Source organism: Vulpes vulpes, chromosome 13 (genome assembly GCF_048418805.1).
Source record: "Vulpes vulpes isolate BD-2025 chromosome 13, VulVul3, whole genome shotgun sequence".
Lineage (NCBI taxonomy): Eukaryota > Metazoa > Chordata > Mammalia > Carnivora > Canidae > Vulpes > Vulpes vulpes.
Window position 1 is genome coordinate 50,776,951 of NC_132792.1, and position 25,268 is coordinate 50,802,218.

General features: G+C 36.2%; 2 protein-coding genes across 2 annotated transcripts; both read left to right on the forward strand.

Moving 5' to 3' along the window:
* Positions 1-4,331: 4,331 nt before the first annotated feature.
* On the forward strand, positions 4,332-7,719 carry LOC112931950 (fatty acid-binding protein 9-like). Its single transcript, XM_026014768.1, has 4 exons — positions 4,332-4,404; positions 6,701-6,873; positions 7,405-7,506; positions 7,669-7,719. The coding sequence occupies exons 1-4, from the start codon at positions 4,332-4,334 to the stop codon at positions 7,717-7,719; spliced, it is 399 nt and encodes a 132-aa protein (XP_025870553.1).
* Positions 7,720-15,388: 7,669 nt separating this feature from the next.
* Positions 15,389-21,699, forward strand: LOC112931943 (myelin P2 protein). The gene is made up of 4 exons (XM_026014756.2): positions 15,389-17,956; positions 19,662-19,834; positions 20,330-20,431; positions 21,410-21,699. The coding sequence occupies exons 1-4, from the start codon at positions 17,884-17,886 to the stop codon at positions 21,458-21,460; spliced, it is 399 nt and encodes a 132-aa protein (XP_025870541.1). The 5' UTR covers positions 15,389-17,883; the 3' UTR covers positions 21,461-21,699.
* The last annotated feature ends 3,569 nt before the right edge of the window (positions 21,700-25,268 follow it).

The window sequence follows — 25,268 nt, forward strand, 5'->3', positions numbered from 1 at the left end:
AGCAAAACTAAAAGTTCTTCCTCTATAACCAGGAATGAGACAGAGATATCAGTTTCTTCCATTTCTACTTAATATGTTACTAGAAGTACTAGTCAAAGTAATTGTGCAATGAAAAAAAAAAGGCATCCAAGCTGAAAAAGAACTAAAATTATTTCTGTTCACAGATGGTATGATTTTATATAAAGAAAATCCTAGAGATTCCACACACCTGAAACAAACCTATTAGAATAAATGAATTCAGCAAAGCAACAGGATACAACATCAACACACAAAAAGTAGTTGTGTTTCTATACACTAACGCTGAACAACCTGAGAAGTAAATTAACATTTCCGTTTACAATAGCAGCAAAAAATAAAATATGTAGGAATTAACGTAATTAATTTAACTTAATTAAAGGAATTAACTTTTGGTTAACAGATTTGTGCAATGAAAACTACAAAACATTTCTAAAAGAAATTTTTAGAACACATAAATAAATGGAAAGATATCCCATATATATAGACTGGAAGACTTAATATTGTTAAGATGTCAATACCATTCAAAGATATCTACAGATTTAATGGAATCCCCATCAAAATCCCAATGACATGTTTTGCAGAAATAGAAAACCCATTCTAAAATTCATATGGAATCTAAAGGGACCACAAAGAGCCAATTCTGAAAAATAAAAATAAAATTGGATTTCTCATATTTCCTGATTTTAAAACTTACTACAAAGCTACTATAATCAGAATAGTGTAGTACTGGCATAAAGACAGACATATATGGACTAGAATAGAGAGTCCAGAAATTAACCCTCACATACATGGTCATATAATTTTCAATGAATGTGCCAAGACTAATTAATGGGTAAAGGACGGTGTTCAACAAATGGTGCTGGAAAAATTGGATATCACATGCAAAAGAATGAAGTTGAACCATTACCATATGCAAAAATGAACTAAAATGGATCCATGACCTAAATGTAAGACCTGAAACCATAAAATTTTTAGAAGAAAATATAGAGTAAAATCTTAATGACACTGGATTTGGCAATGATTTCTTGAATATAAACCAATGTCACAGGCAACAACAAATTGGATTTCATGAAAATTAAAAATCTGTGTCTGTCTATTGTGTTGATATACTAACAACAGAGTAAAAGTCAATTCACAGAATGGGAAAAATATTTGGAAATCATATCTCTGATAAGGAATTAATATCCAGAATATAGAGAGAGCGCCTAAAACTCAATAGCAAATAAAACTAACAGCCTGATTAAAAAATGGGAAAAAGACTTGAAAAGACATTTTTCTTAAGAAGATATACAAATGTCCAATAAGTACATGAAGAGATATCCAATACTACCAATCATTAGTGATTATGCAAATCAAAATTACAATGAGATACTACGTCACATCCATTAAAATGGCTACTATTAAAAAAAAAACAAAAAACAAACCAGAGGTGCCTGGGTGGCTCAGTCAGTTGGGAGACTGACTCTTGGTTTAGGCTCAGGTCATGATCTGAGGGTCCTGATTTTGAGCTCCTTGCTCCAAAACAGGAGTCGGCTTGGGGATTCTCTCTCTCCCTCTTCCTCTGTCCCTCCCCCTATTTGCTCTCTTTCTCTCTAAAATAAATTTTAAAATCTTTAAAAACTACAAATAATGTGTTGGTAAAGATGTTGAGAAATTGGAACCCTTGTGTACCATCAGTCAGAAGGTAAAATGATTTTCCTGCTGTAGAAAACAGTATGGTAGTTCCTCAAAAAATTAAAAATGTAATTACTATGTGGTCCAGCAATTCTACTTCTGAGTATTTACCCCTAAAATTGAAAGCAGGGTCTCAAAGAGATATTTGTGCACCCGTATTCATAGCAATGGTACTCACAATAACTAAAATTTAGAAGCAATTCAAGGTCCACCGACAGATGGATAAGCAAGATGTGGTACTTACATACAAATAGAATAAGTATTAAAAAGGAAGGAAATTCTGACATGGTACAACCTGGATGAAATTTAAGGAATTTATGCTAAGTGAAATGTTCCAGTCACACACACACAAAACAAATACTATATGATTCCACTTATCTGAGGTGCTTAGAGTAGTCAAAATTATAGAGACAGGAAGTAGAATAGTGGTTGCCAGGGGCTGGGTGAAAGGGAAAATCATGTTATTGTTTAGTAGGTATAGAGTTTCAGTTTTGCAAGACGAAAAGAGTTCTGGAAATAGATGGTGGTCAATGGCTGTACAAAAATATGAACGTAATGCCGCCGAACTGTACATTTAAAAATGTTTAAGATAGTTAATTTTGTGATATGTGTATTTTACAATAAAAAGTTTGAAAATAAATCTAATGTGGCTCCAGCTAAAATAGTATATGTACATAAATAAATTACCAGACATACTTCTGAATACTTTTGTAGCTGCTGATATATTTTCATTTTTACCACTATTTCTTGCCAGTGGAGAATGTGGCACCTCAAACATTAAACTTTATTAAAAACTACTTAATATCTAAACTATCACAAGAAAAAAGTTCATATAGAAAATGAGATATTGGAGAAACATATAAAAATGAGATAATGGAGAAACAGATATTGTAATTGTCATGAAAACAAGATGTCTAACTGTTCCATACCAAATTATTGTAATCTAGCTCCTTTGCTAGGATTAGCAATTAAGAACATTCTCAGTTGAAATTTTTTTTACTTGAGGGAATGGTGTTTTTTGTTTTGTTTTGTATTTATGATCAGACAAAAAAAAAAAAAAAGCCGAATGCTAGTGGTGGTAGCACTTACTTTGTTGGGAAGAGACTCCTCGTATGGTAATAAGAGACACAGAGCAAAGAAGAAATCTGAGAATCCCTCTACTGTCTGATGATGGTAATAAAAGACCTATCATGTGAGCAGGTTGGACCAATGTATTACAAGCTTGCCTAGAGTCACTGTTGGAGAGATTGAGACCAGAAATAAGGGAACTGTCAATTAAAATGAAATAAACCTGTTTATTCCTTTTGTCAATCATTCATAAAACATTCATTGACCACCTACCCTATAGCAGACACTGTCTTTGGGATATGGAGAGGAGTAAGAAATGTTTTTTTGTGCTTGATGCACTTGTAAAATAACTCCAGGGACAAGTTGGAAAATAACTACTTGCAATACTATAAGAAATGTTCTCTAATATTTTTCTGTGAAAGTATAACTGTACTACATACTAGGAATCCATTAGCTCTGAACAATTTCACAGAGAAGAGGATGTTTGAGTCGGACCTGGAAAGATGGGAGTTGCTGTGCATGAGGCCAGTATTATATACGTGTGATTGGTTTTTGAGCATCCAAATAAATCATTTAAGTAAAGCTATTTGCTAAGGCCTATCGATGACAAAGGCTTAAGCTGCAAGTAACGAAAACTCAGACATGCAACTGTTTCAATAATAATATTACGTGGGTTACCAAAGGTGACTTTAAAAGTAATTGTACAAAGATTTAAATTCTACTGCTTTGTCTTTTAGAATGCAGATATCAAGGTGCCCTTTGTCTCTCTAAAACTTCCCTTCACAATTTCAAGTGGTATCTTTTATTTTTTTTTTCAAGTGGTATCTTAATATCACAATTACTTTGGAAGCCTGAAAGGTGAATTTTCCAAGCATTAGCTCCACCTCCTTTTTAGGACTTAAGTCACAAAACACGATTCACTGGTAATTGTTACCTTTGTTCCCAGTGGGCAATTACTCTTGATGAACAGTAATGATAATATTAATAATACTCTATACCTCACTCCAAGCAACTGAAGACACTTCAGTTACATTAACTAATATCAATTCATCAACCCTGCAAGGAAGGGAGAGGAGGATATTATTTTAATGAAGAGTATACTCTGGCAGCATGACGTGTCCAAACAAAAAACAGCTGAGGTGGACCAAGCAAGGATGTGCTTCTATTATCAGGTGGGAAAACCACCTTAGTCAGGTGTTTATTGGACACTTGTTGGGATCTTCCTTTAGAGTTGACTCAGCATTCAAATTTCAAAGGGCTGATGTATTGAAAATTGTCTCCATTCCACAAATAATATTTAGCAGGTGACTTGGGGGTGTAAATCTCTTTCCTAGAAGCTGTAATCATTGACTTAAATTCAACTTTACATTTTGATTTTCTGTTTCTTAATTTGGAGGTAAATAAAATGAGTCATGCTGGTATCTAGACTCTTTGGTCTTGCTGCTGCCCATTGGTCATTCCAGAAAAGTCACATGATGAAGATGCCTTTTAAATTAAGGTACCGGTAGCACAGCGTTCCCTGTTTCTTTGGCTTTTGGTTGTGAGTGCCTCTTCTCAGCAAGCTTTCCACCATGATTGAGCCCTTCTTGGGAACCTGGAAGCTGGTCTCCAGTGAAAACTTTGAGGAATACTTGAAACAACTGGGTAAGAAATACCATTATGAGATTTGGGAACTGGCGACACATTTTGTGATGTGGTTAGGTTTGCATTTTACAACGAATTTTCCTACAGATCTCTTTTTTGTGTTTGGAGGAAATAGTCTATAAGATTAACAAAGTTTATGTATCTGTTTTTGATTTTTTTGTTACTAGCAATAATTTTTGAAATACAAAAATTATTCACAGATACTTCCTTCTAGTCATTATCCATATATTTAAGTCCATTTATTATTTTTGAAAGTATCATCCTAAGCCCTAGAGTTTCTCTCTAGCTTCATCATTTCAACTAATAGTATTTCCTAGCTTCAAATTTATAGATGGTAATAGTATCTATAATTAAATTCATCAGCTAAATTTGTTTCAAGGTTTGCTTTAAGTTATAACTTCAAAAGAGCAATAGCAACAAATGAAACTTCCAGTTGGTTAATATTTAGACTCTTCATACATATAGGAGATTTTTTTTTTTTTACATATAGGAGATATTTTAAAAATATTTGGAAGAATTTCAAATTTTTTTATTGAAGAAATGTAACATTTTTACTCATCAAATGTCTCACCACTGGATATTTCTCAGAAATATAAAACCTATTCATCCTTTAGCTCCATCCTCAAGTTGAATAAACATCAATTAAAATGGTTCAGGGCCATAACAACTCAACTATTATCACTAATGGTAGAAGAATGGTAATTATTTAATATTTGATTACGTATTTTTAAATATTTAATTAAGAGAAGTCTCCCTTGCAATAATAAACTGTATATAAAGCCAAAAATTTTTTTAACTTTATTTTCTTTTTTAAATTTGGCTGAGCTGATCAATGCATAATAAGTCAATGTGTACATAATGTAATGTTTGTCCCTTCTTCATGCTCAATATCAACTTTCTCAGGGAGCTAGAGAACATATTTAAGAACATGTTTCCCTGTTTCTGCATGGATTCAGACTCACCTGTTTTGAGTTTAAATTTGGGGGCATCTAAGGAACTTTGGGCTTATGGCAAGAGTAGCACTTGTTTTGATTGGGAACTGGACTTAGGCAGAGAATAATAGCTGAGCATCCACTGTGCGCCATTGCCATGCTAAGTCTTTTCACTTAATCTCCTAGCACATGTAGGAGGCAAGTACTATAGTTATCCATGATCTGCTACTGTGAAATATAAAGGTTAGAGGAAGGAAAGTACATGCCTGGGCTCACAGTGCAAAGCTTGCATTGTAACCACCCCACTCTTCTCTCTTCTGTGATCCACAGCTGACACTGCTTCTCTGAAGTCAGATGTGTCTTATCGATTCCACAATCTAAATGTGAAACCAAGTTCAATATTGACACTGAGAGAGAGGACTCAGCTCTTCTGTGTACCTATTATAGGAATCAAGTTTGACAATGGTCATTCCCCAATCTGGCCAGGCTCTTAGCCAAATTGTCTAGTTTGCATACTTCCTCTTTACTTGGCCAGATCTAAATGTGATCTGCAAATAAGACAGGAGCTTGAACTTCATTTTTTTTTTAAAGGATTTTATTTACTTATTTATTTGAGAGAGAGAGAGCAGAGAAAAAGGCAGAGGGGAGGGCAGAGGGAGAGAGAGATTGAGAATCTGAAGCAGACGCGCCAAATAGGGACCTGATTCAGGGCTTAATCCCATGACCCTGAGATCATGACCTGAGCTGAAATCAGGAGTCAGATACTCACCCAACTGAGCTAATCCAGATGCCCTTGAGCTGGATCTTCATTAAGTCATTATCTTTCAGAGTAGTTTATATAAACTGAAAATTGTATTTCTTGTTTTGCTTTTTTAAAGTGTGCTAAAATTCTTAGACAATTAGAAAACCCATGTTTAAATCTCAGCTATGCTACTTACCAGACACATCACCTACAATAAGCCTTTCTGCTTCTCTGGGACACTGTGTACTCATCTCTAAAATAAAGATAATAACACCCTCTGCACTACTGTTGTAACACTTCCCCAACTAAAGCATGAGTTTTGATCCCCTGAAAAGCACCACACAGACATATATTTTAGATGAAGCATGAGTCTGGAAGATTTTAGACAAGATACAATAGCCTCAAAAAGTGAATTGAGCTTTTCAAAATGTCAAGTGTAACCACTAGATAGACCTTCTGAATGGGCTTGTTTGGCTCAACCCAGCTATCATAGTGAGCACTGAAAAAATTATGACACATTACCCAAAACCTGAACGGAGGAAATATATATTCTTTTTAAATTGCTTTCCAAAATAGTTGTTAGCACTTCCTAAATGTCTTACGAAGGCACACTGCCTTACAGGAATGAATGCAGCAGCCCGGAACCTGGCAGGGTTAGCGAAGCCAAGAATCAGCATAAGTGCCAATGGGGATGAAGTGAACATCAAAACAGAAAGTTCCTTCAAAAACACTGAGATCTCCTTCAAACTGGGGGAAGAATTTGAGGAAACCACAGCAGACAACCGGAAAGTAAAGGTAAAGACTAAGTCTTCTTGGTTTTCCACAATCCAGAAAAAAACAGAAGGTGGCTAAGCATGGTTCATTCGTACCTAGTCTGATTAATTACCAAGTCAGTTTGGGCTTGTTTTGTTCATGTCTCTATAGTCAACCCCTTTGCAAATTATTCTGATGGTTAACAGGGCCAAAAACTTTGACAAGTTTTCACTTTTTTCTGATCCCTCTTTGTCACTGTATAAAAAAGCATATAGTTTATTCACAAACAGTTTAGGTATTGTTCATCTGCGGAAGGAGAGCATTAATTGAATAATCTCTTGAGACTTCTCTAGTTTGTCATATTTAAATTAAGTGATTTTAATCAGTATTTAATAACATAATATTTAATAATAAATATTTTAATATTAAATCAAATAAATTATGACAAGAACTGAGGAGGGATTATGGGGGAAAAGAATGTCAAAATAGAAATGAAAAAGTAGATGTCTAGTCTTCTGTAGGTTAGAGTGTCATGAATTGTTATTTTTAACTGATTCCTTTATGCATTTATAGAGCATCATAACATTAACCAGTGGTTCAATGATTCACGTCCAAAAATGGCTTGGCAAAGAGACAACAATCAAAAGACAAATTGTAGATGGGAAAATGGTAGTGGTGAGTTTTTTATAAATTGAATTTTTTAGATACTCCTATTTGACGCATGCTTCTCAAGTTACTGAGTTGCTTTGCATTCTGAATTGAGAGTCTGGGGAAGGAGGGACAGAGCAAGTTTAACTTGTCATCCACCAACTCTAATAGATCCCTTTCTGCTTTTAGGAATATAGCATGAATAAGACTGTCAGCACTCGAATTTATGAAAAGGTCTGAAGAAAGTATCTGCATAATGGAAACTTGTTCACTAATGGGACTCTGGGGCATGAAGAAGATATATCTCAGGGCGAGTGATTTTAAAAATTGTTCAACATAAATTTGCTCAATAAAACCAACAAATTAAGTGCAGTTTTGAAGCTGTGTGACAGTGAGGGCTGGGGACAAACTGATTAATTGGTGAGGTGAGAAGCTTCTTGCTTGTGGTATGATTAGAAGAGCACCAAAGGCCCCCTGAGCCTCTGTCCTCCTGCCTTCCCTAGTCCTTGAGTTCTGTTCGGCAGACCTGTTCCATTTAGGTTAAGACATTCAGTCAAAGGGCTGCTCTGTGGAAATTCCTGTGACCCACAGAGGAGGTAGTGCACTGGAGATACGATTGTTGGAAACTACTTTGGGTAGCACAGATGCTGAAAACCCACACTGCTGGCTTTTTATTTTTACAGAGGGAGGAGGCTCTACTTAAAGTAGTTAGGATTGATGGAACACAAAATAGAGCCTGAACCTCATAACCTGTGGTTGAACTCTTATAGAAGAACATTTAAAGCAATTATTGTCTTACTTATCGATAAGCCCACTTGAAATAATCAGGCTAGTACATCTGCCCTCTCTGTTGACAGCTTAGTCTTTGCGGAATGATATTATGTTACATGCCAGGCCTGAATTTCTCAACGCTTTGTATATATAATTGTTAGAGCTACACAAAGTCCTTCATAATTTCATGAAGGGCTGTTGCTAGGAAGTACTCTCAGGGCTTAGAGCAAAACAGAGTAGTACAGGTAAAATTTAAGCGGAAAGCTTGAAAACCCTAGAGGAGGAAAAAGGGAAAGAGCGAGAATTATGTAAATATCTCATTGCACCTTAAGTTTAAAAAAATAGATAATAGTTGATCAAAAATAAATTCTGAGAGTTATGTTTCATATGTGCTAAAGTAGAATGTCCATGTAGTTTGTTGTCTACAGCCAAAAGGGGCTGTATTAGTAACTACACTTGGACAGCAGGTGTGAATGGGGCCTGGGGTCTGCCCTAGGCTCCTTCCTAAGGATGAAATTGCAAGGTAATATAGAAAAGCACCTGGCCTGGGGCTGGGGCAAGAACTGAATGGAGGAAAGGAAGGAGGCCAAATAAGAGAACTGATTTGTCATATTAAAACCAGAAGCATACAGCTGTGCACCTGAAATGATGGACTTGCTGGTGGCCGCACAGCTGCTGGATGTGGGCAGTGACACTCATTCCCATAGGACTTGTGCCCACCCTTCCTCAAGTGTGTACAAAATATGGCCACGCTTGCCCTCCAGAAGTCAAAGAGACTCTCAGCCCCCAAGGTGTCCTTGCACAAAGAGGAACATGGGCCAATGGTTCATTTGTCAGAGGACAGTCTCTGCAAGGTGAACGCAGATGACTGTCAGCCACTTTAGCAATGCCCGCAGCAGAGGTTGAAGGGTTCCTCTCAACCACCAGGAAGAAGATACTACTCTAAAAAGCACTAGGCAGTTAATCATTTACATCTTTGGGTTTATAGGATGCTTAGGTGGCTCAGTTGGTTAAGCATCTGCCTTTGGCTCAGGTCATTGAGCCCTGATGGAGCCTCGTGTGGGAGTCTGCTTCTCCTTCTGCCCCTCTCCCTGCTTGTGCTCTCTCTCTCTCATAAACAAACAAACAAACAAACAAACAAACAAACAGACTCTTAAAAAAAAGTCTTTGGGCACACCTGGGTTGCTCAGTGGGGCGTGTCTGCCTTTGGTTCAGGTTGTGATCCCAGGGTCCTGGGATCGAGTTCCACATCTGGCTCCCATGCATCAGAGAGCCTGCTTCTCCCTCTGCCTATGTCTCTGCCTTTCTCTGTGTGTTTCTCATGAATAAATAAAATCTTAAAAACATCTTTGGACTCACAGAGGCATAATTAAGACAAGAATTAATATAGTTCTGAATTTTCAAGACATTTCTCTTCCCGTTATGCCATAAATCAAAGTACAAAGAGCCTAGATGAACCAAAAGCCTGATGCTGAGTCTTTAGTAGTTAGAATCAAACATGCTGCTCCTGAGGAAATCATTCACTTAACAAATTCTTACTCTGACAACCGTTCAAAACCATGGTAGGTGCTAGAACAGAGCGACATGTTAGGGATGGAGTTCACAACTTTTGATGTCACAAGTAGCCCAGCATCTCGAAACCCTATTGCTTTGACTTTTATTCTCAGTCAACTCATGTCAAAATTTCTGTAGGAAAAAAATTCAGTGAAATTTATATTTAGAATCATTTGTCTTTGCTAAGGACTTTCACATGATCAGTCTCCTGGTATATCTGACCTGCCTTCACAAGTCATCGTCTATCTATAAGTAAATGATGACATGCCATGTTTGTCAAGTTGTACTGGATTTATCATGATCTATCTGTAAGTAAATAATAGCCTGTCATATTTGTTAACTTGTGTTGGAGATAATGGAATATTTCATTATAGTGACTTTAGCAATAAAAATCCATTATTTATTTACTTTCCAAAAGGGTTTGAAATAAAGGAAGTAAGAGTAGTTTTTATAAGCCATACAGGAAAATATATTTTATTTTCAGATATTTTTAACCTGAATAACTTAGTAGTAAACCACCATGTTTCAAATCCACATTGAAGTTTTAGAGAAAGTATTAATTATCCAAAGGTCAGTCATACTAAATTCATGATTAATACTACTACCAAAGAATAATTCACTAGATTTCTTTTTTGTTACCCAATACTATTTAGTAAATCATTGATAAAATGATTTGTTTTAATATTTTTAGTGTATTTAATTTTCATACTTTTTGTACAAAAATGCAGTAAACATAAAAGATCATGCTTTTCTTTACTAGCCATAAAAAGATAACTGACTATTCCAAAGATAATAACAAAGAATACATGGTAAATTAGGATGAAATATCAGGAAATAACCTAATCCCAAAGTTATTAGTTGTCAAGATTTCTAAATTGAATGTTTAGGGAAAATATAGCTTGTCCATTTTGAAGTTCAATATCTAGATCCTGTGTAATTTTTGGAGAGGGACAAGACTGGGGAGGAACCATCTAGACACCAGCCCCATGCTAAGAATGGGACTTGTATGTTACCCTAGAGGTACCCTGCAGTGAAGTGGAATGAATGGGGTTTAAGAACCAGTCAGAGCAGGACTTGAACCCTGGCTGTAGACAGCTCCATGAGCTGCTTAACCACTTTGGTTTTCTCCTTTGCAAAATGGAGTCTACTTCACAGAGTTGTGTATGCAGAAAATTAGGGTGAGGTATTTCTTGAAGTAACCTAATCCTAAAGTCTTAAGATTTCTAAACTGAACATTTAGAGCAAATACAGTGTGTGTCTGTGTGTCTGTGTGTGTAAATAATGCTTTCTCTCAACACCTGTATATCATCTCAATTATTGAAAACCTTGATAGGAAATAAAGAAATAAAGTAGGAAACAAAGCAGGTTAGCTATATAAGACATGGTTAGAAAAATCACTTCAACTTTTATGAGTTTATATTTGTTCTTTATGAAATAAAGCTAGACACGCAAACACTTCTTACTATGCTTTGCAAGTGAATTATTTTTCAGGGATTCCTTTCTCCCATGAGATATAGGGAACAGATGGCTGAGTCCTAAAAAGTATTTCCTATGGCTCTTTATGCTAATGCCTGAGAAGCACAGCCTACTTTAATGTTGTGAATGTCACTTTCTCACTAAGAGGAAAGAAAAATGCAAATTGAAGAGAAAAACTGTGGCTAATTCAGTATATACTATAATGACTAACAAAAGAAATGGGAATGCAGAAATTGTATTTTATTTCCTCCCTAGTGAATGAGGAACTTTAATTCTCAGGTGTTCTATCAGGAATAATGATTTGAAATCCTAGACTAGATTTTGGAAAAGAGGCCATGTCTGCTCAAGTCTAGTAAAAACAAAGCCAAATGTATTGTTTGGAGGAACCAAAAACAACTTCTGACTCTTGCCATTCAACAAAAGAAAAGCTATTAACCACCTTTGGGCAGCATAAATGTCACAGCAACTGTCACCATAGCAACCAAAAGATCAAATACCCACTGGTGACTAAGGAAGTTGCAAGAAAAGATTTGCATTAGCAACTATAATCTCTGTATTGTTACAGGTAGAGAAAAAACACATGAAACCTGTACTAGGAAGATATCTGGCCTAAAGTGCCATTGTCACCTGTGAAATAACTGCCTGGGAAGGGCATCAGAGGCCTTAGTGGCTGAGTTCTGAAGATAAATCAGATCATCAGTATCCTAGCATCTGGTGTCTAAATAATTCCATGAGGGATCTTTCTAGATAATAGTGGTTCATTGGCTCTTTAATGGTTTCCTCACTATCTCCATTCGCAAGTGATAGAAAATAATAAATGGGAAAACAAAGAAAATAATAATTGAATATTCTAATATGTCTCTGAATGTTTGTTTAATGTCTATCTTCCTAACTAGAATATAAGGCCATATGGGCAGGAACTGTTGGTGCTTCACTCACTATGTTCCCTCCTGTGCTACCTCAGTTTAATTAATGTGTATTGAGTAATTGTCTGCATGCAGGCAGGTGAGAATAGGTATAATGAATCTTGGAATTACCTCACATGTGCTTTCCCAGGGGTATACTATGCTCATGTCATCCTGAACATAGAAAGAATCACTTGCTTTTACCACTGACTATATGAGTGACCAAATGAAGGAATGAATGCTGTCATTAAGTTTCACACTTAGCTATGGCCCAGAGCCAGTGCTTTTTTCCATGCTTCTGGTGTGTATGAAAAAAGAAAGAAAAGGCAGGGGAGGGAGAGGAGGAAGTTTAGGAGAATAATATTATTGATCAATAATATTATTTTAGAGGCTTTCAGAATATTTATTATATGAGTTGAGGCAAACAATAACCCCCATAAGTAGAAAATTTTATATTTTCTCAGTCAGTCACCAAATATTTATTGACTGTCCACACATAGTGTTATGTACTTGGGACACTACTTGAGTAATGTAACATGTTGTCCCCACTTGTGTGGAATCAAGACTTCAGGGGATGATATACATTTGGATACATAATATCCAAAATTAGTAAAAATTGCCATTGTGATAACTAATAAATGATGTTATACCAGAAAAGGTTAAGAAAGATGATTGAGTTGAAATCTAAAGTATGTCAGCCCAAGGGTAGGAAAGTGTGATTGAGCTGAGGCTTAAGGATTAACTACATGGGCGTGGCTAGACATTCTAGGAAAGGAGAAGAGCATATACAAAGACTGGAAGAAGCAAGTTGGAAATTAGTACTATTTTTCTATTCTCTGAAAGATTTTGTGCAAGATGAGTGTTATTTTTTTCTGTAAGTATTTATCAGAATTCAGTGGTGAGGCTTAGGGGCCGGGAATATCTTTGTGAGAGAAATTTTAAGTATAGATTCAATAATAATGGATTTGGGAATATTCATATTTTTACTTCATCTTATATTATTTTTGGTAAATTGTGTTTTCTTTAAATTTAAAATTGTTTTAAATCTTAAAATGTATCAGCATGAAGTAGCACATATTATTTTTTTACGATCTTTTACAATTTTTAATGACTGTAGGATATATCTTGTTTTATTCCTGTGATCAGTAACTTTTGCCTTCTTTCTTTTAAAGTCCCTCTTGCTAAAAGTTTGCCAATTTTCTCAGCCTCTTTTTTAAAAAAAATGTATTTATTTATTGAGAGATGGGGAGACAGAGCATGTGCGAGTGTGCAAGGTCGGGGGAGGGGTAGAGGGAGAGAGAGCATCCCAAGCAGACTCACCACCTGATGTGGAGTTTGATTTCAAGACCCTGAGATCTTGACCTGAGCTGAAACCAAGAGTCCCCCGCTTAACAGACTGAGTCACCCAGATGTCTCTCAATTTTATTGGTCTTTAAAAAGATCTGTTGGTTTTGATGATATTTTCTATAATGTGCTTATTTTTATTTTACTAATATCTGCTCTGTTAATCATCTATTTCTGTGGACTCCTGTTTCTTTTGCTTTTTGAGCATATTTTCCTGTCTCTTTGCTCTATTTATTTATTTATTTATTTGAGAGTGAGCGAGCGAGCAAGCACACACATGTGAGCAGGGGTAGGAGCAGAGGGAGAAAGAAAGGGAGAGGGAAATAATCTCCAGCACGCTCGGGGCTGAGAGCAGAGCCTCTGTGGGGCTCAATCCCTGGACCCTGAGATCACGACTGGGGCCAAAAACAAGAGTCTCATGCTTACCCGACTGAGCCATTCGGATGCCCCTCTATTTTTTTTTTTTTAATAACAGTGTACATGAAAGATTATAGAATAATTTAGACTTTTGGTGACATCTTCTTTTGGAGAGTGTTTGTTTCTGACTGGTAGCTAGGTTGGCTGGCTATCCAGATCACACTAATTTTAAGAATTGAATTGATATTAGCACAGACCTATTTCATTCTCTCCCCCCCCCCCCCCCCCCGCCCCATGCTGCAACCTTTCAAAGTCCCAAACCAAAGAAAGCACGATGAGTGACTAGGACTTTCCCTCATTGTTCCCCTAACCCTTGTAACCTAGTCATAAATGTTCCTCAGGCTTTTGCCTCTCATTTGCCTTTGGCAGAATTCATAACTCCCTAGGGGGGGATAGCCCCAAATATTGGGACTGTTTCTCTGGCCTCTCCTTTTTCACCCAAATCCTAGACCCTTAGTTTTTGTCTTTTAATCTCTCTGATGCCTTGAAGAATTTTAAAAAATCATCCATTTTTTCTAAGGTGTCATAGTTGGAAAGTTAGCTTAATTTCCTCATCTATCATAAGGAAGTAAAAATTTTATTATATTTTTATTAAAGATTTTATTTATTTATTCATGAGAGACAGAGAGAGAGAGGCAGAGACCTAGACAGAGGGAGAAGCAGACTTCTTGAGGGGAGCCTAATGTGGGATTCAATCCCAGGACTGCAGGACCATGCCCTGAGCCAAAGGCAGTCACTCAACTGCTGAGCCACCCAGGCCCCCCAAGTGAAAATTTTAAAGTCTTTATTTGTTTATTTAATTATTTTTAAAAATGACTGTTTTATTTATAGTGACATATTATTTGGTGTGCTTTTCATTCTACTAATTATGATCACAGTATCTCTATTTTACAAACAATTTCACACTATGTAATAATTTTAATATAGAAAGTAAGTTCCAAAAGGGCATGGAATTTTGTTCAATGATATTTAACCTTGAACTTAGTAGCACTTAGTTGGCTCTCAATACTTTTGCCGTTAAATGATTGAAAGGAATGGAGTCAGATCTTTGGCACTCAAGTGGATGATCATGAATTCTTTGGACAGTTGGTTACCACTTTTTCAAATATATAATTGGATGTAGCTTGAGGACAATATGTGAGGAATATTTACATAACATATATATAGAGGAAGTTTTCTTTATTTTGTTTGGACCTCTGGATGTTCTTTTCAGTGTATGACTCAAGTAGCTCCCCTTATCAGGAGAATTTACATAGGCAATAAATCTGTGAAAGGTGAATCCATACTGTAAACAGACTACTGTAGATCCATCTCACAAATATTTCATTCAAGTCTAAATATATATATCTAGTTATAATATGGTTCTGGTGTTTATTATCTATTCTTTTTCGCTAGGACACTGATTACTTTCTTAGCTAGGAGTGATTTAACGTCTCAAGCCTGGTTCAGTCTGGATCTTTGCTCATTGCTTTGATCTTCACCTTTGACTCACATATGAGCCCCAGAATTTTATCTCTGTCTGAATAAATCTGGTTCTTTCCAGCAGTCAGATACATTGATGATAAGCTAAAATAGAAAATTCTTTTCTTTGTTTAAAACTGCTTCAAAGTTATAAGCATTGCCAATATCTAGCTCAATGTTTATATTTTAATTCCACAGCTATTTCTGTGTGCAATACCAGAACTGCTGAAAATTCATACAGCTCTCCCATATCAATCCCTCTGAATACAAGGGCTCAGCTCAAGTAGGGTGGTCTGAGAGTTCTTCACAGATTTAGGTAGAACACCTAAATGTTGAATGCTATACTTCTCGATAAAGTAGGATCACAAAAAAATTTTTTTTGAGGACACAAGTGATACCATCACTCATTTTTATTAAGTGGGTTGGATAAGAAAATAAAACATTCTTGGGGCACCTGAGTGGCTCAGTCAGTTAAGTGACTGACTCAGTTTTAGTTCAGGTCATGATCTCACAGTTGTGGGATCAAGTCCTACATTGGGCTCTGCGCTCAGCATGGAGTCTGCTTCAGAGTCTTTCTACAGATTCTCCCACTCAGTCACTCTGTCTCTCTCAAATAAATAAAATCTCAAAAAAGAGAGAGAGAGAGAGAGAGAGAGAGAGAGAATAACACATTCTCTAATTAAAAGCCCCCTTTTTTCAGAGCTGTTTTTTCTTTCCCAGTACAATGTCCTTTCTCCAGTTATATTCTCTTAGGTCTAGGGCTGGGTTAGCTGGTTAGCTGAGGAATTTTTCTAGTTACTATTTCATTCCCACTTTGAGTTATCCATGCACGAGTAATATAAAGTGAGACTCAGACTCACAGTATAAGATTCCATATTTTGACCCAACTTGGACCCTAATGACACAAGTGCATTGGTTATAGAACAGCTATGACATTGGTAACATGAGCCCAGGAGGCCAGCAATCCCACCTATTATGAGCAAACTGATGATGGGATATTTTTCCATTGTTGTGAAGAGTGCCAGCCTGTGTACGAATATTTACAATCTAGTAATATCAGTATCTCACAGTCAGGATTGATGCCAGTATAGGAAACCACTAGGAAAAAGTATGGCAGCAAGAAGGTATTCCCAAGAGGGACACTTAATTGGAAGTGGTTTTATATCTGCTCCTCCTGGTCAAACACGAGGGATCTGATGTACCATGGTAGCCTTGTGCCTCATCTCTTGATTTTTTTTTTCTCATCTCTTGATTTTCACCTTTCTTGATTTGGGGGCAGAGAATGAAAGTCTCTATCCAGTCATGGTGATGTTAGCATCATCTGACCTTTGGCCAACACCTTTCTGTATATGTGGTATAAAGGGAGCAGTGTAAGATAATGGCCCAGGGTCCAGGCTGGAGAACAATGTCGTGTTCAAACCTTGCTTTTTGCTCATTCGAGAGAATGAGAAGCTTGGGAGCAAGTTACCTAGCCTCCCCAAGCTTCAGTTTTCTCATCAGCAAAATGGATATAATAATAGTACCTAACTCTTGGATGTGTTAAGATAATTAAATGAAATAATTGGTAATAAGCACTTAGCATAGCAACTGGCCCATAAGAAGCTCTTAGTATACGCTAGTATTATTTGTATAGAAAATCCTTCTCTTCATAAAACTCTTTATAAGCTTTATTTTAAAGGCTTAAACTCAAAGTAGTTGTATTAACTAAGGGCCTGCTTAATTTGGACGTAAGGGTTTTTTTTAGATGGAAATCTTTGCTGTGGTCAAAGATCACGCTCTAGTGTTACTTCTTATCCATCCTATGAATACAATTTCTGTGCTCTGCTGTAATAGACTGACCGTATTGTCGCCTACTCTGCCTGCCTGGGATATGTGAACTATGCCAAGCCTCTCTTACCTATGAATACTTCCTCACACTGCTTCCCTGCATTTCTCTCCCACAACATATTTGAGGCGGTTATCACAATACTCATGGACATTTTCCTCTCTTTCTTCTCTTTCAATAAGAATTCTTAATTGTGCAGACTCAGGATTGGGAGTGACCAAGATGCCTAACACACACACACACACACACACACACACACACACACACAGTCTCGGTCTCTCTCTCTCTCTCATTCATGCTCATATAATTTAGTTTGGTATATAGGACTCAATTCATTGGGTCTTTTCCAAAGCGTTAAAGACTAAGCACTTCTTAAAAATGTAAGATCGACCAAAAATTTTTTTGAACGTCCAAAGAGTACTCTCATTGATCTTTATAAAAATTTTTGGAGACTAAAGGAAACATTATGTAGGGATTTCTATTGTCCTACTGGATAATTCATTGCCCAGTCCTGACACTGCTTTTCCCCATTGGGTCTTTGTGAGAGTCACATGCTTTGGACATCTTTGAAAAGAATCTTCTGAGGCTTCAGCATCTCATTTGAGTCTTCTAAGTCTCATCTAGAAGTGTGTTGAATTGTCATCCGTCATCATGAGCAACAGATTCCTGGGCACCTGGAAACTTGTCTCCAGTGAGCACTTTGATGATTACATGAAAGCTCTGGGTAAGAAATGTTCCTTGTTGCTCTAGTTGAGAAGATCCTTTTTGAGAAGACTGCATGACTATATCCTTCTAACTCCTTTTCTAGGACTCTGTGGAAGTTTACACAGGCTGAAGTACAATCCTTTCCTGCAATTAATCTTCTATTGTGTCATTCCAATAATTTAGTACACTTTGTGGAAATCTTAATAGATTTTAACCTAAGAGCTGCTTAATTATATGGAACCTTCACTGATTTCAAAGGTGGTTTCAGATAAGGTAGTTTCATATCAGTAAGACTTTGATTTTAGAGGAAAGAAATTTTAGAGGCTTAGTCAACCCATCCTCTGGCTTTCCTGAAGGTTCATTTTATAACAGCTGAAGTTCTCATAAAATAAGTAGCTGAATATACTAAAGTTAATAGAAACTTCAACTTAAAATTTTGGTGTTTGACTAAACCAGAAGTTTACATTAATTACTGATGTTAGGCTAACATCAGACTTTCCTGGAGTTGGAGCAATGGATGAAGATGGAAAAATCTAGTTATAAGTTTTATCAACTTTATACTATCTCTAGAGAATGTTCCATGATATGAGGACAATAGGTGAGAAGTATCTTTGGAAATTTCCAGAGCTGTATAAATATAATAGGAAGAGATTCCAATGATCCTGGTTGCTATGCTTGTCAAAGTGCCTGTAACTTTCCTTACCTGTTCAGAAAGCTTATGAGAAAGGTTGTATTTTTAAGTAAAATGAGCAAAATCATGTCATATTGCCTAGAAAACTACTAGAAATTATGGGGGAAGATCCATACTAACAAGTCTGGATAGACTTATGGACTTGAGTTCATAGCTGAGGAAGAAGCAAAAATACAAGAGTGTCAATGAAAGACTCCGTAATTCTGTCATTTTCAAGTTTAGAATGCATAAGATCACCTGGGAGTTTAGTATAGTGTACATTTTCAGACCCTACTGCAGAGATCATATATACACATAAAACTAGTTTTTTATATGTATATAAAACTAGTTTTTCGTTCATTTATTTCTCTCATTTGACATTTCTCCTTTTCCATGTGTTTCTATAGTCTTAGTAATAATAGTAATAAAACCCAAGAGTCTAATTTTGTTTCATTTTTCAAATGCAGAACATTTTTTAAAAATCACATTAATTATGATCATGTATAATGGTACAGATCTTGAAAGGAGATGGATAGTTTTTTTCTACCAGCTAAGCTTAGGGGCCATGACAAAATTTCAGCAACGAGATTCTATTAAGGATGTGGGGGGAATTCTTTTCTATATCCATAATATACTACTGAGGAGAAGAAATCATAGAATAGTGGGTATCTGTCATAGTCTCATTTAAAAAATACCTGTAATAGTTATATGTAGAAACTAAAATGTCTGGAATGATCCATACAAAAGATCGGTGATTTTCAAGGACTGTGGGGTTGGATGTGGTAAAAGTGGATGACTTGAACTATTTAGGCTAAATGCATTTTTCTTTAAAATCTGCAGACGTTATTCTTGTAATAATAAAACCTAAAATATTTAAGTCTATGCGCAGGTATTTCCATTAGGTGGTGTAATGTGGGAGGAGGTCCTCAGGAGTCAGTGATACTACCTGCCATCTCCACATCTGAGGCACAACTGAACACAGAATGTGGCCATTCACAGTCTCTCTAGGTATAACTCTTTGTCAAAAGAATACTAACACTATCTTGATTTTTAGGTGTGGGGTTAGCCACCAGAAAACTGGGAAATTTAGCCAAACCCCGTGTGATCATCAGCAAGAAAGGGGATATTATAACTATAAGAACTGAGAGTACATTCAAAAATACAGAGATCTCCTTCAAGTTAGGTCAGGAATTTGAAGAAACCACAGCTGACAACAGGAAAGCAAAGGTAAATTTTAATGTTTCTCTTCAAAGTTGGCTCATTCTAGGATTTGAGAAGATTACTCCTGTTAGTGTTCAAAAGGGTAGACCACTCTGTTCTATTGAAAATGAATGTGCCTTTGAGGCCCCTTACTTGATCTCAGGATTTTGATTTTGACTCCAATGCTGGGTGTGGAGGCTACTTTAAAATAAATAAAATAGGGGCACCTGGGTGGCTCAGGGGTTGAGCATCTGCTTTTCGCTCAGGTCGTCAACCCTGGGTCCTGGGATCAAGTCCCCCTGCATATGTCTCTGCCTCTCTCTCTGTGTCTCTCATGAATAAATAAAATCTAAAATAAATAAATAAATAAATAAATAAATAAATAAATAAATAAATAAATAAATAAAACAGAAAATTAATGTGCTTCATGAGACATCTATTATGAAAACAATTCAATAGTGAATGAATTTCTCTGATCAACCAAAATCCAAACAACTCGATTATATGAATTTGTCTTTGCAGAGCATTGTAACCTTGTCAAGAGGCTCATTGAATCAAGTGCAGAAATGGGATGGCAAAGAGACAACAATAAAAAGAAAGTTGGTGGATGGGAAAATGGTAGTGGTAAGAGTAGTTTCACTTCTAAATACAAAATAATGGTATTAAAATAAAGAAATGTGTAATATTATTTTCAAGATTTTCTTCTTTGCAATACAAATGGTTAAAAATGGGTAAGTAATAATGTCAGAGTTAACGGTTAGATGATATTTCAACCATGAAGACTCATCTATAAGTACTTCAAGTATTGGTCCAAAATTTTAGAAAGAACGCCTAAAAATAATGGTAAAGTCAAATATGGATAAATCTCACCAGTTTGGACTTACAAAGAGAAAAGCAAATCTAAGTTTTAAGAGCAAAACAAACCCTGAATGACTCAATTACAGAATATTTGTAAATATCTAAGTGTTTTACTTTCAAGAATCCAAACTTGGACTACACCATGTCAATAATTTAAGCTCAGCTCAAGGAGACGTTTTTGTCAGCAGATAAAGAATGATGATCAGGGTTAGACGAGATGACCTTTAATTTTCTTAAGTTTTATCTTCTGTGCTTAATAATACATACACTGACTATAGATTCGTGTAATTTTAAGTGTTTTCCTTTAGTTTAGAGGTTCTTATCCCTAGCTACAAAATAGATTTACATGGGGAATTATTAACAATATGGGGCCCCCAACAAAAATCAATTAAATGCAAATCTCTTGGGTGAAAAGGAGCCAACAGTATTTTTAAATGTTCCTCAGATGAAACAAATGTGCACATAGTTTTGAAATCCACTTTTAGTAGATTTAAATGCACACGAATTATGCATAAAAACTTGCCACTTTAAGAAAATTCTTCCATAGTAACATAGATTGACTTCGAAACTGTTCTCCTATTTCAATGGCGGTAACTCCTAATCGCCAGAGACTGACATACTGATGTTCTATTCGTTTCTAAGTTTAATCTCATGAGCTTGTTTTTATCTTCTGTTGCTATGTGCAGATTTGCTGTTCCCTAGTTTGAGTTTTAGATACTCAACGAATCTCTCTCTTTTCTTAAGGAATGTAAAATGAAGGGCGTGGTATGCACCCGAATTTATGAGAAGGTCTGAGAAAAATCATTTCCTCATTGAAGTGATGTTTGATCATTTGAGGTTGGAAATCAACAGTTTTCGTTGGCAAGACCCGACTATACTGCAATTTGTTTGTTTGTTTTTGCTTTTGTCTTAATAGATCAAATAGGTAAAGGCCTAAACTGAGGATTAATCTAAAATTAAGTGTTGTTTAAACATTTTTTAATTTACATGCATTTCCTTACTATATTAAAGTATGTATATTGGCCAGACCTAAATAGTTGACATTGTGATTTAATTATCTGTGAAATTCTAACTCGTGTTGTACTTTGTATACAGAAATGATAGTAAAGCAAATAATCTGATAGTAAAAGGAAGTAAATGTATTGATTGGGGTAACATGAGGATGATGGGGAGGAGGATCAGAAGTGAAACAAACTACAAGAAGGAGCTGTTTTAAAGCAGAGTTCTATTTCAGCTAAAAGGGCAGCCTCTACTCCAGCTGATTTTTTAAAATTGAGGGATAATTTATGGACAGTGAAATGCACAGATATTAAGGGTAGAGTTTAATCCATCGTGACAAATACATGCACCCATATAACTCACATCCTGATCAAGATAATGGTACATTTCTAATCCCAGAAAGTTTTCTCATGCCTCTGCCCAGTCAATGTCCTGCCCTGTCCCACCTCCACCAAAAGCCAGTAGTGATTTGGTTTCTGTCATTGGGTTTTTACATCACACATTTCTTTAATGTGTGGGATTTTATACAAAGAATATTATCTTTAATTCAAAAAAGTATGCTTTTTTTTTTAAAAATAAAAAGCAACTAGGAAGTTTTTTAAAATCTTAAAAAGAGGAAAACAATTGCTTCCATCCTACATGGTGTGAGCTATCACTTTGTACATGCGAACATATTGTACTTACCTGCAACCATGGCCCTCATACTTTTTTACATTCTGCTTTTTGTAACTTTAACAAAGAGTCTCCCACATTTCAACAGGTGCTATGCCAATTTATGATGATTATATAATATGGTTGTTCTATTTTTATGTTATATCCAGTTTGGAGTTATTACAGATTATTTCGCAAAAATTACCTTCATGTACATACATGATTGTGCTAAATATTTTTTCTAAGAGAAGGATTAGTAAGTAAATATGGAAAACTGATGGTTTCTTACTATTTCTGTATTTCTTTCCTGAATGTCGTAGGGATTAGGGGACAACGCAACCAGCAGTATACATGTATAGGGCAATGCATGAACACAGATCATATCCTGAAGATAACAGCTACTAAGTGGTATATGTGTGTTGTGTGCCAAGCTCATTTACTCTCTCCCAGATGATTTAGATGCCGTGTTGCCATATTTAGCACAATCTCACACAACAACCCTATCAGGTAGATACTATTATTATCTCCATTTTATAAAAGAGGAACCAGTGTAGAGTAACTTGTGCTAAGTCCCAAAGTGCTAGAGAATGAAGAGGGGTCATTTGTTGAACCTTCACTTTATTTTGTCTCCTTGGACACACCTCTTAGAAACTTGTCTGTTTTTTTTGTAATATCTCTAAAAGTGTGCCATTAGATTATTTTTGCCTGTTCTTGAATTTCATATAAATGGAATCATACATTATGTGTTCTTTCTGTCTGCCTTTTTATTTTTTTTGAATTTTTTTAAATTTTTATTTATTTATGATAGATTGAGAGAGAGAGAGAGAGAGAGAGAGAGAGAGAGAGAGAGAGGCAGAGACACAGGCAGAGGGAGAAGCAGGCTCCATGCACCGGGAGCCCGACGTGGGATTCGATCCTCCAGGATCAGGTCCTGGGCCAAAGGCAGGCGCCAAACCGCTGAGCCACCCAGGGATCCCTGTCTGCCTTTTTAAACTCAGCATTATGTTTTTGAAGTTCATCCATATTGTTGCATGTAGCAGTAGTTTGCTCTTTTATTGCTAAGTAGTATTCTATTGCATGAGTATATCACAGTTCGCGTATCTACCCTTCTCTTAAGACAGTTGGGCTGTTTCCAGATTTTGGCCATGATGAATAAAGCTGCTATAAACATTCTTGCACAAGGCTTTTGATGGACATATGAGTTCCTTCCTTCTGGATAAATAACTAGGCATTGAATTACTGGGTCTAGTTGATTTTTGACACGCAGGATAGGGACTACTGTGCCCAAGTAATAATGAAACTCTTTCAGATGTATTGTATGATTGAGCAAATGACAAATGTGTTGATGTTGTTAGGGGCCAGGATTTTCACTATAGAAGACAAATATATGAATATGGAATGAAGGAGGCAAGAAAGAATCACGTGAGAATGGATTGGAATAGATGTAAATTTGTGGTTTCTAAGGCATGCATATATATATGTGCATATGTGTTTGTAATTGAACATGAATATCTTCATGCATTTATGTGTGTATATATAAATGTATTTATGTGTATGTGTATAGACACCCATATATTTCCTAGCTCTATCTGCCCAGAGGGCTTAGAAGCAATTGCACCTCAGTAGGAATGAGTCCACCTACTGCCCAGATCTTAGTGTCCAATGTCATTCCCCACTGAAAGAAATGAGGGTTCCTTGGAGAAACAACTGATTCCAATGTGAGGTCAGGGAAGGTATAAGATGAGCCTAAAATATCTTATTATACCAGAAAGTAAGGAAGTGTTTAAAAAAATAATAGAGGCATGCCATCAAAATATGGGAGCCAGCTTGGAGGTGTTCCCCTTGGTTAAAGCTGGGGCAATTTGAAAAATAAAATAGTTGTGAAAAAATCATAGCTTATAAACCACTGAATGAAAAATAAGGATCCAAGAATCCATAATTATAATAGGGAGAAAGAGAAGAGTCTTCCTTAGAGCAGAATGCTGTGGGCTGACTGGTAAATGTGGAAGGAGCACTAGAAATGGAAAGTCATCATTTTTTAATCCCCACAGTAAATATTGGCTCAAACAAGAATTGCCAATGGGTGCTAAATCTAGAGGGAAATTTTGATTAGGAGAAGGATATTAGTTTGGTCCTAAAGTATCTCTTCACAGACTGCTCATTGTTATGAGAGGGAAAAATAGTTTAACTAAGCAGTGAAAAAATTGGACAACTCCTTGACTGGGTAATCACCCCCTAACATCACCAGTGAGGGGCTGGGACCTAGGCCCTCAGATATGATACCCTAAGAAGGAACGTCACTTATGTAGTATTTCAGTCCAGAATCCCTATCTGGATTGAATCATGGAGAAACATCAGACAAATTCCAAAGAAGGAATGTTCTTTTTTTTTTTTTTTTTTTTTTTTTTTTAAGATTTTACTTATTCATGAGAGACACACAGAGAGGCAGAGACACAGGCAGAGGGAGAAGCAGGATCCCTGTGGGGAGCCTGATGTGGTATTCGATCCAGGACCCAGGATCAAAACCTGAGCCAAAGGCAGCCGCTCATCCACTGAGCCACCCAGATGTCCCAAATGAGGAATGTTCTATTAAAAAAAAAGGAGGGTGGTATTGATCGAATTTTTCAAAACTGGCATTGTCATAGGAGACAAAGAAAGGCTCTATGGAAATGTTCTAGATTAAATTACTTTCAAAATATATGATGATTAAATCCAGTAAGTAATCCTAGGCTAGATCCTGGACAAGAGGTAAAAGACATACTCCAAAGGACAATATTAGGTTAATTGGTAAATTGAAATAAATTGGAATATAGATGGTAAATAGAGTTAGAAGCATATTGTGATTATGCCAGAGAATATCCTTATTCTTGGGAAATACACACTGTGAAGTATTTGGGGGTAATAGGCCGTAATATATGCAATTTATTTTTTAAAAACTTTTTTACTTTAAAAA

Coding starts and splice junctions, on each gene's coding strand:
- LOC112931943 (XM_026014756.2), top strand. CDS start 17,884: ATGAGCAACAGATTCCTGGGCACCTGGAAACTTGTCTCCAGTGAGCAC. Junction 19,835..20,329: donor CTGACAACAGGAAAGCAAAG/GTAAATTTTAAT, acceptor TTGTCTTTGCAG/AGCATTGTAACCTTGTCAAG. Junction 20,432..21,409: donor TGGATGGGAAAATGGTAGTG/GTAAGAGTAGTT, acceptor TCTTTTCTTAAG/GAATGTAAAATGAAGGGCGT.
- LOC112931950 (XM_026014768.1), top strand. CDS start 4,332: ATGATTGAGCCCTTCTTGGGAACCTGGAAGCTGGTCTCCAGTGAAAAC. Junction 4,405..6,700: donor GGAATACTTGAAACAACTGG/GTAAGAAATACC, acceptor ACTGCCTTACAG/GAATGAATGCAGCAGCCCGG. Junction 6,874..7,404: donor CAGACAACCGGAAAGTAAAG/GTAAAGACTAAG, acceptor ATGCATTTATAG/AGCATCATAACATTAACCAG.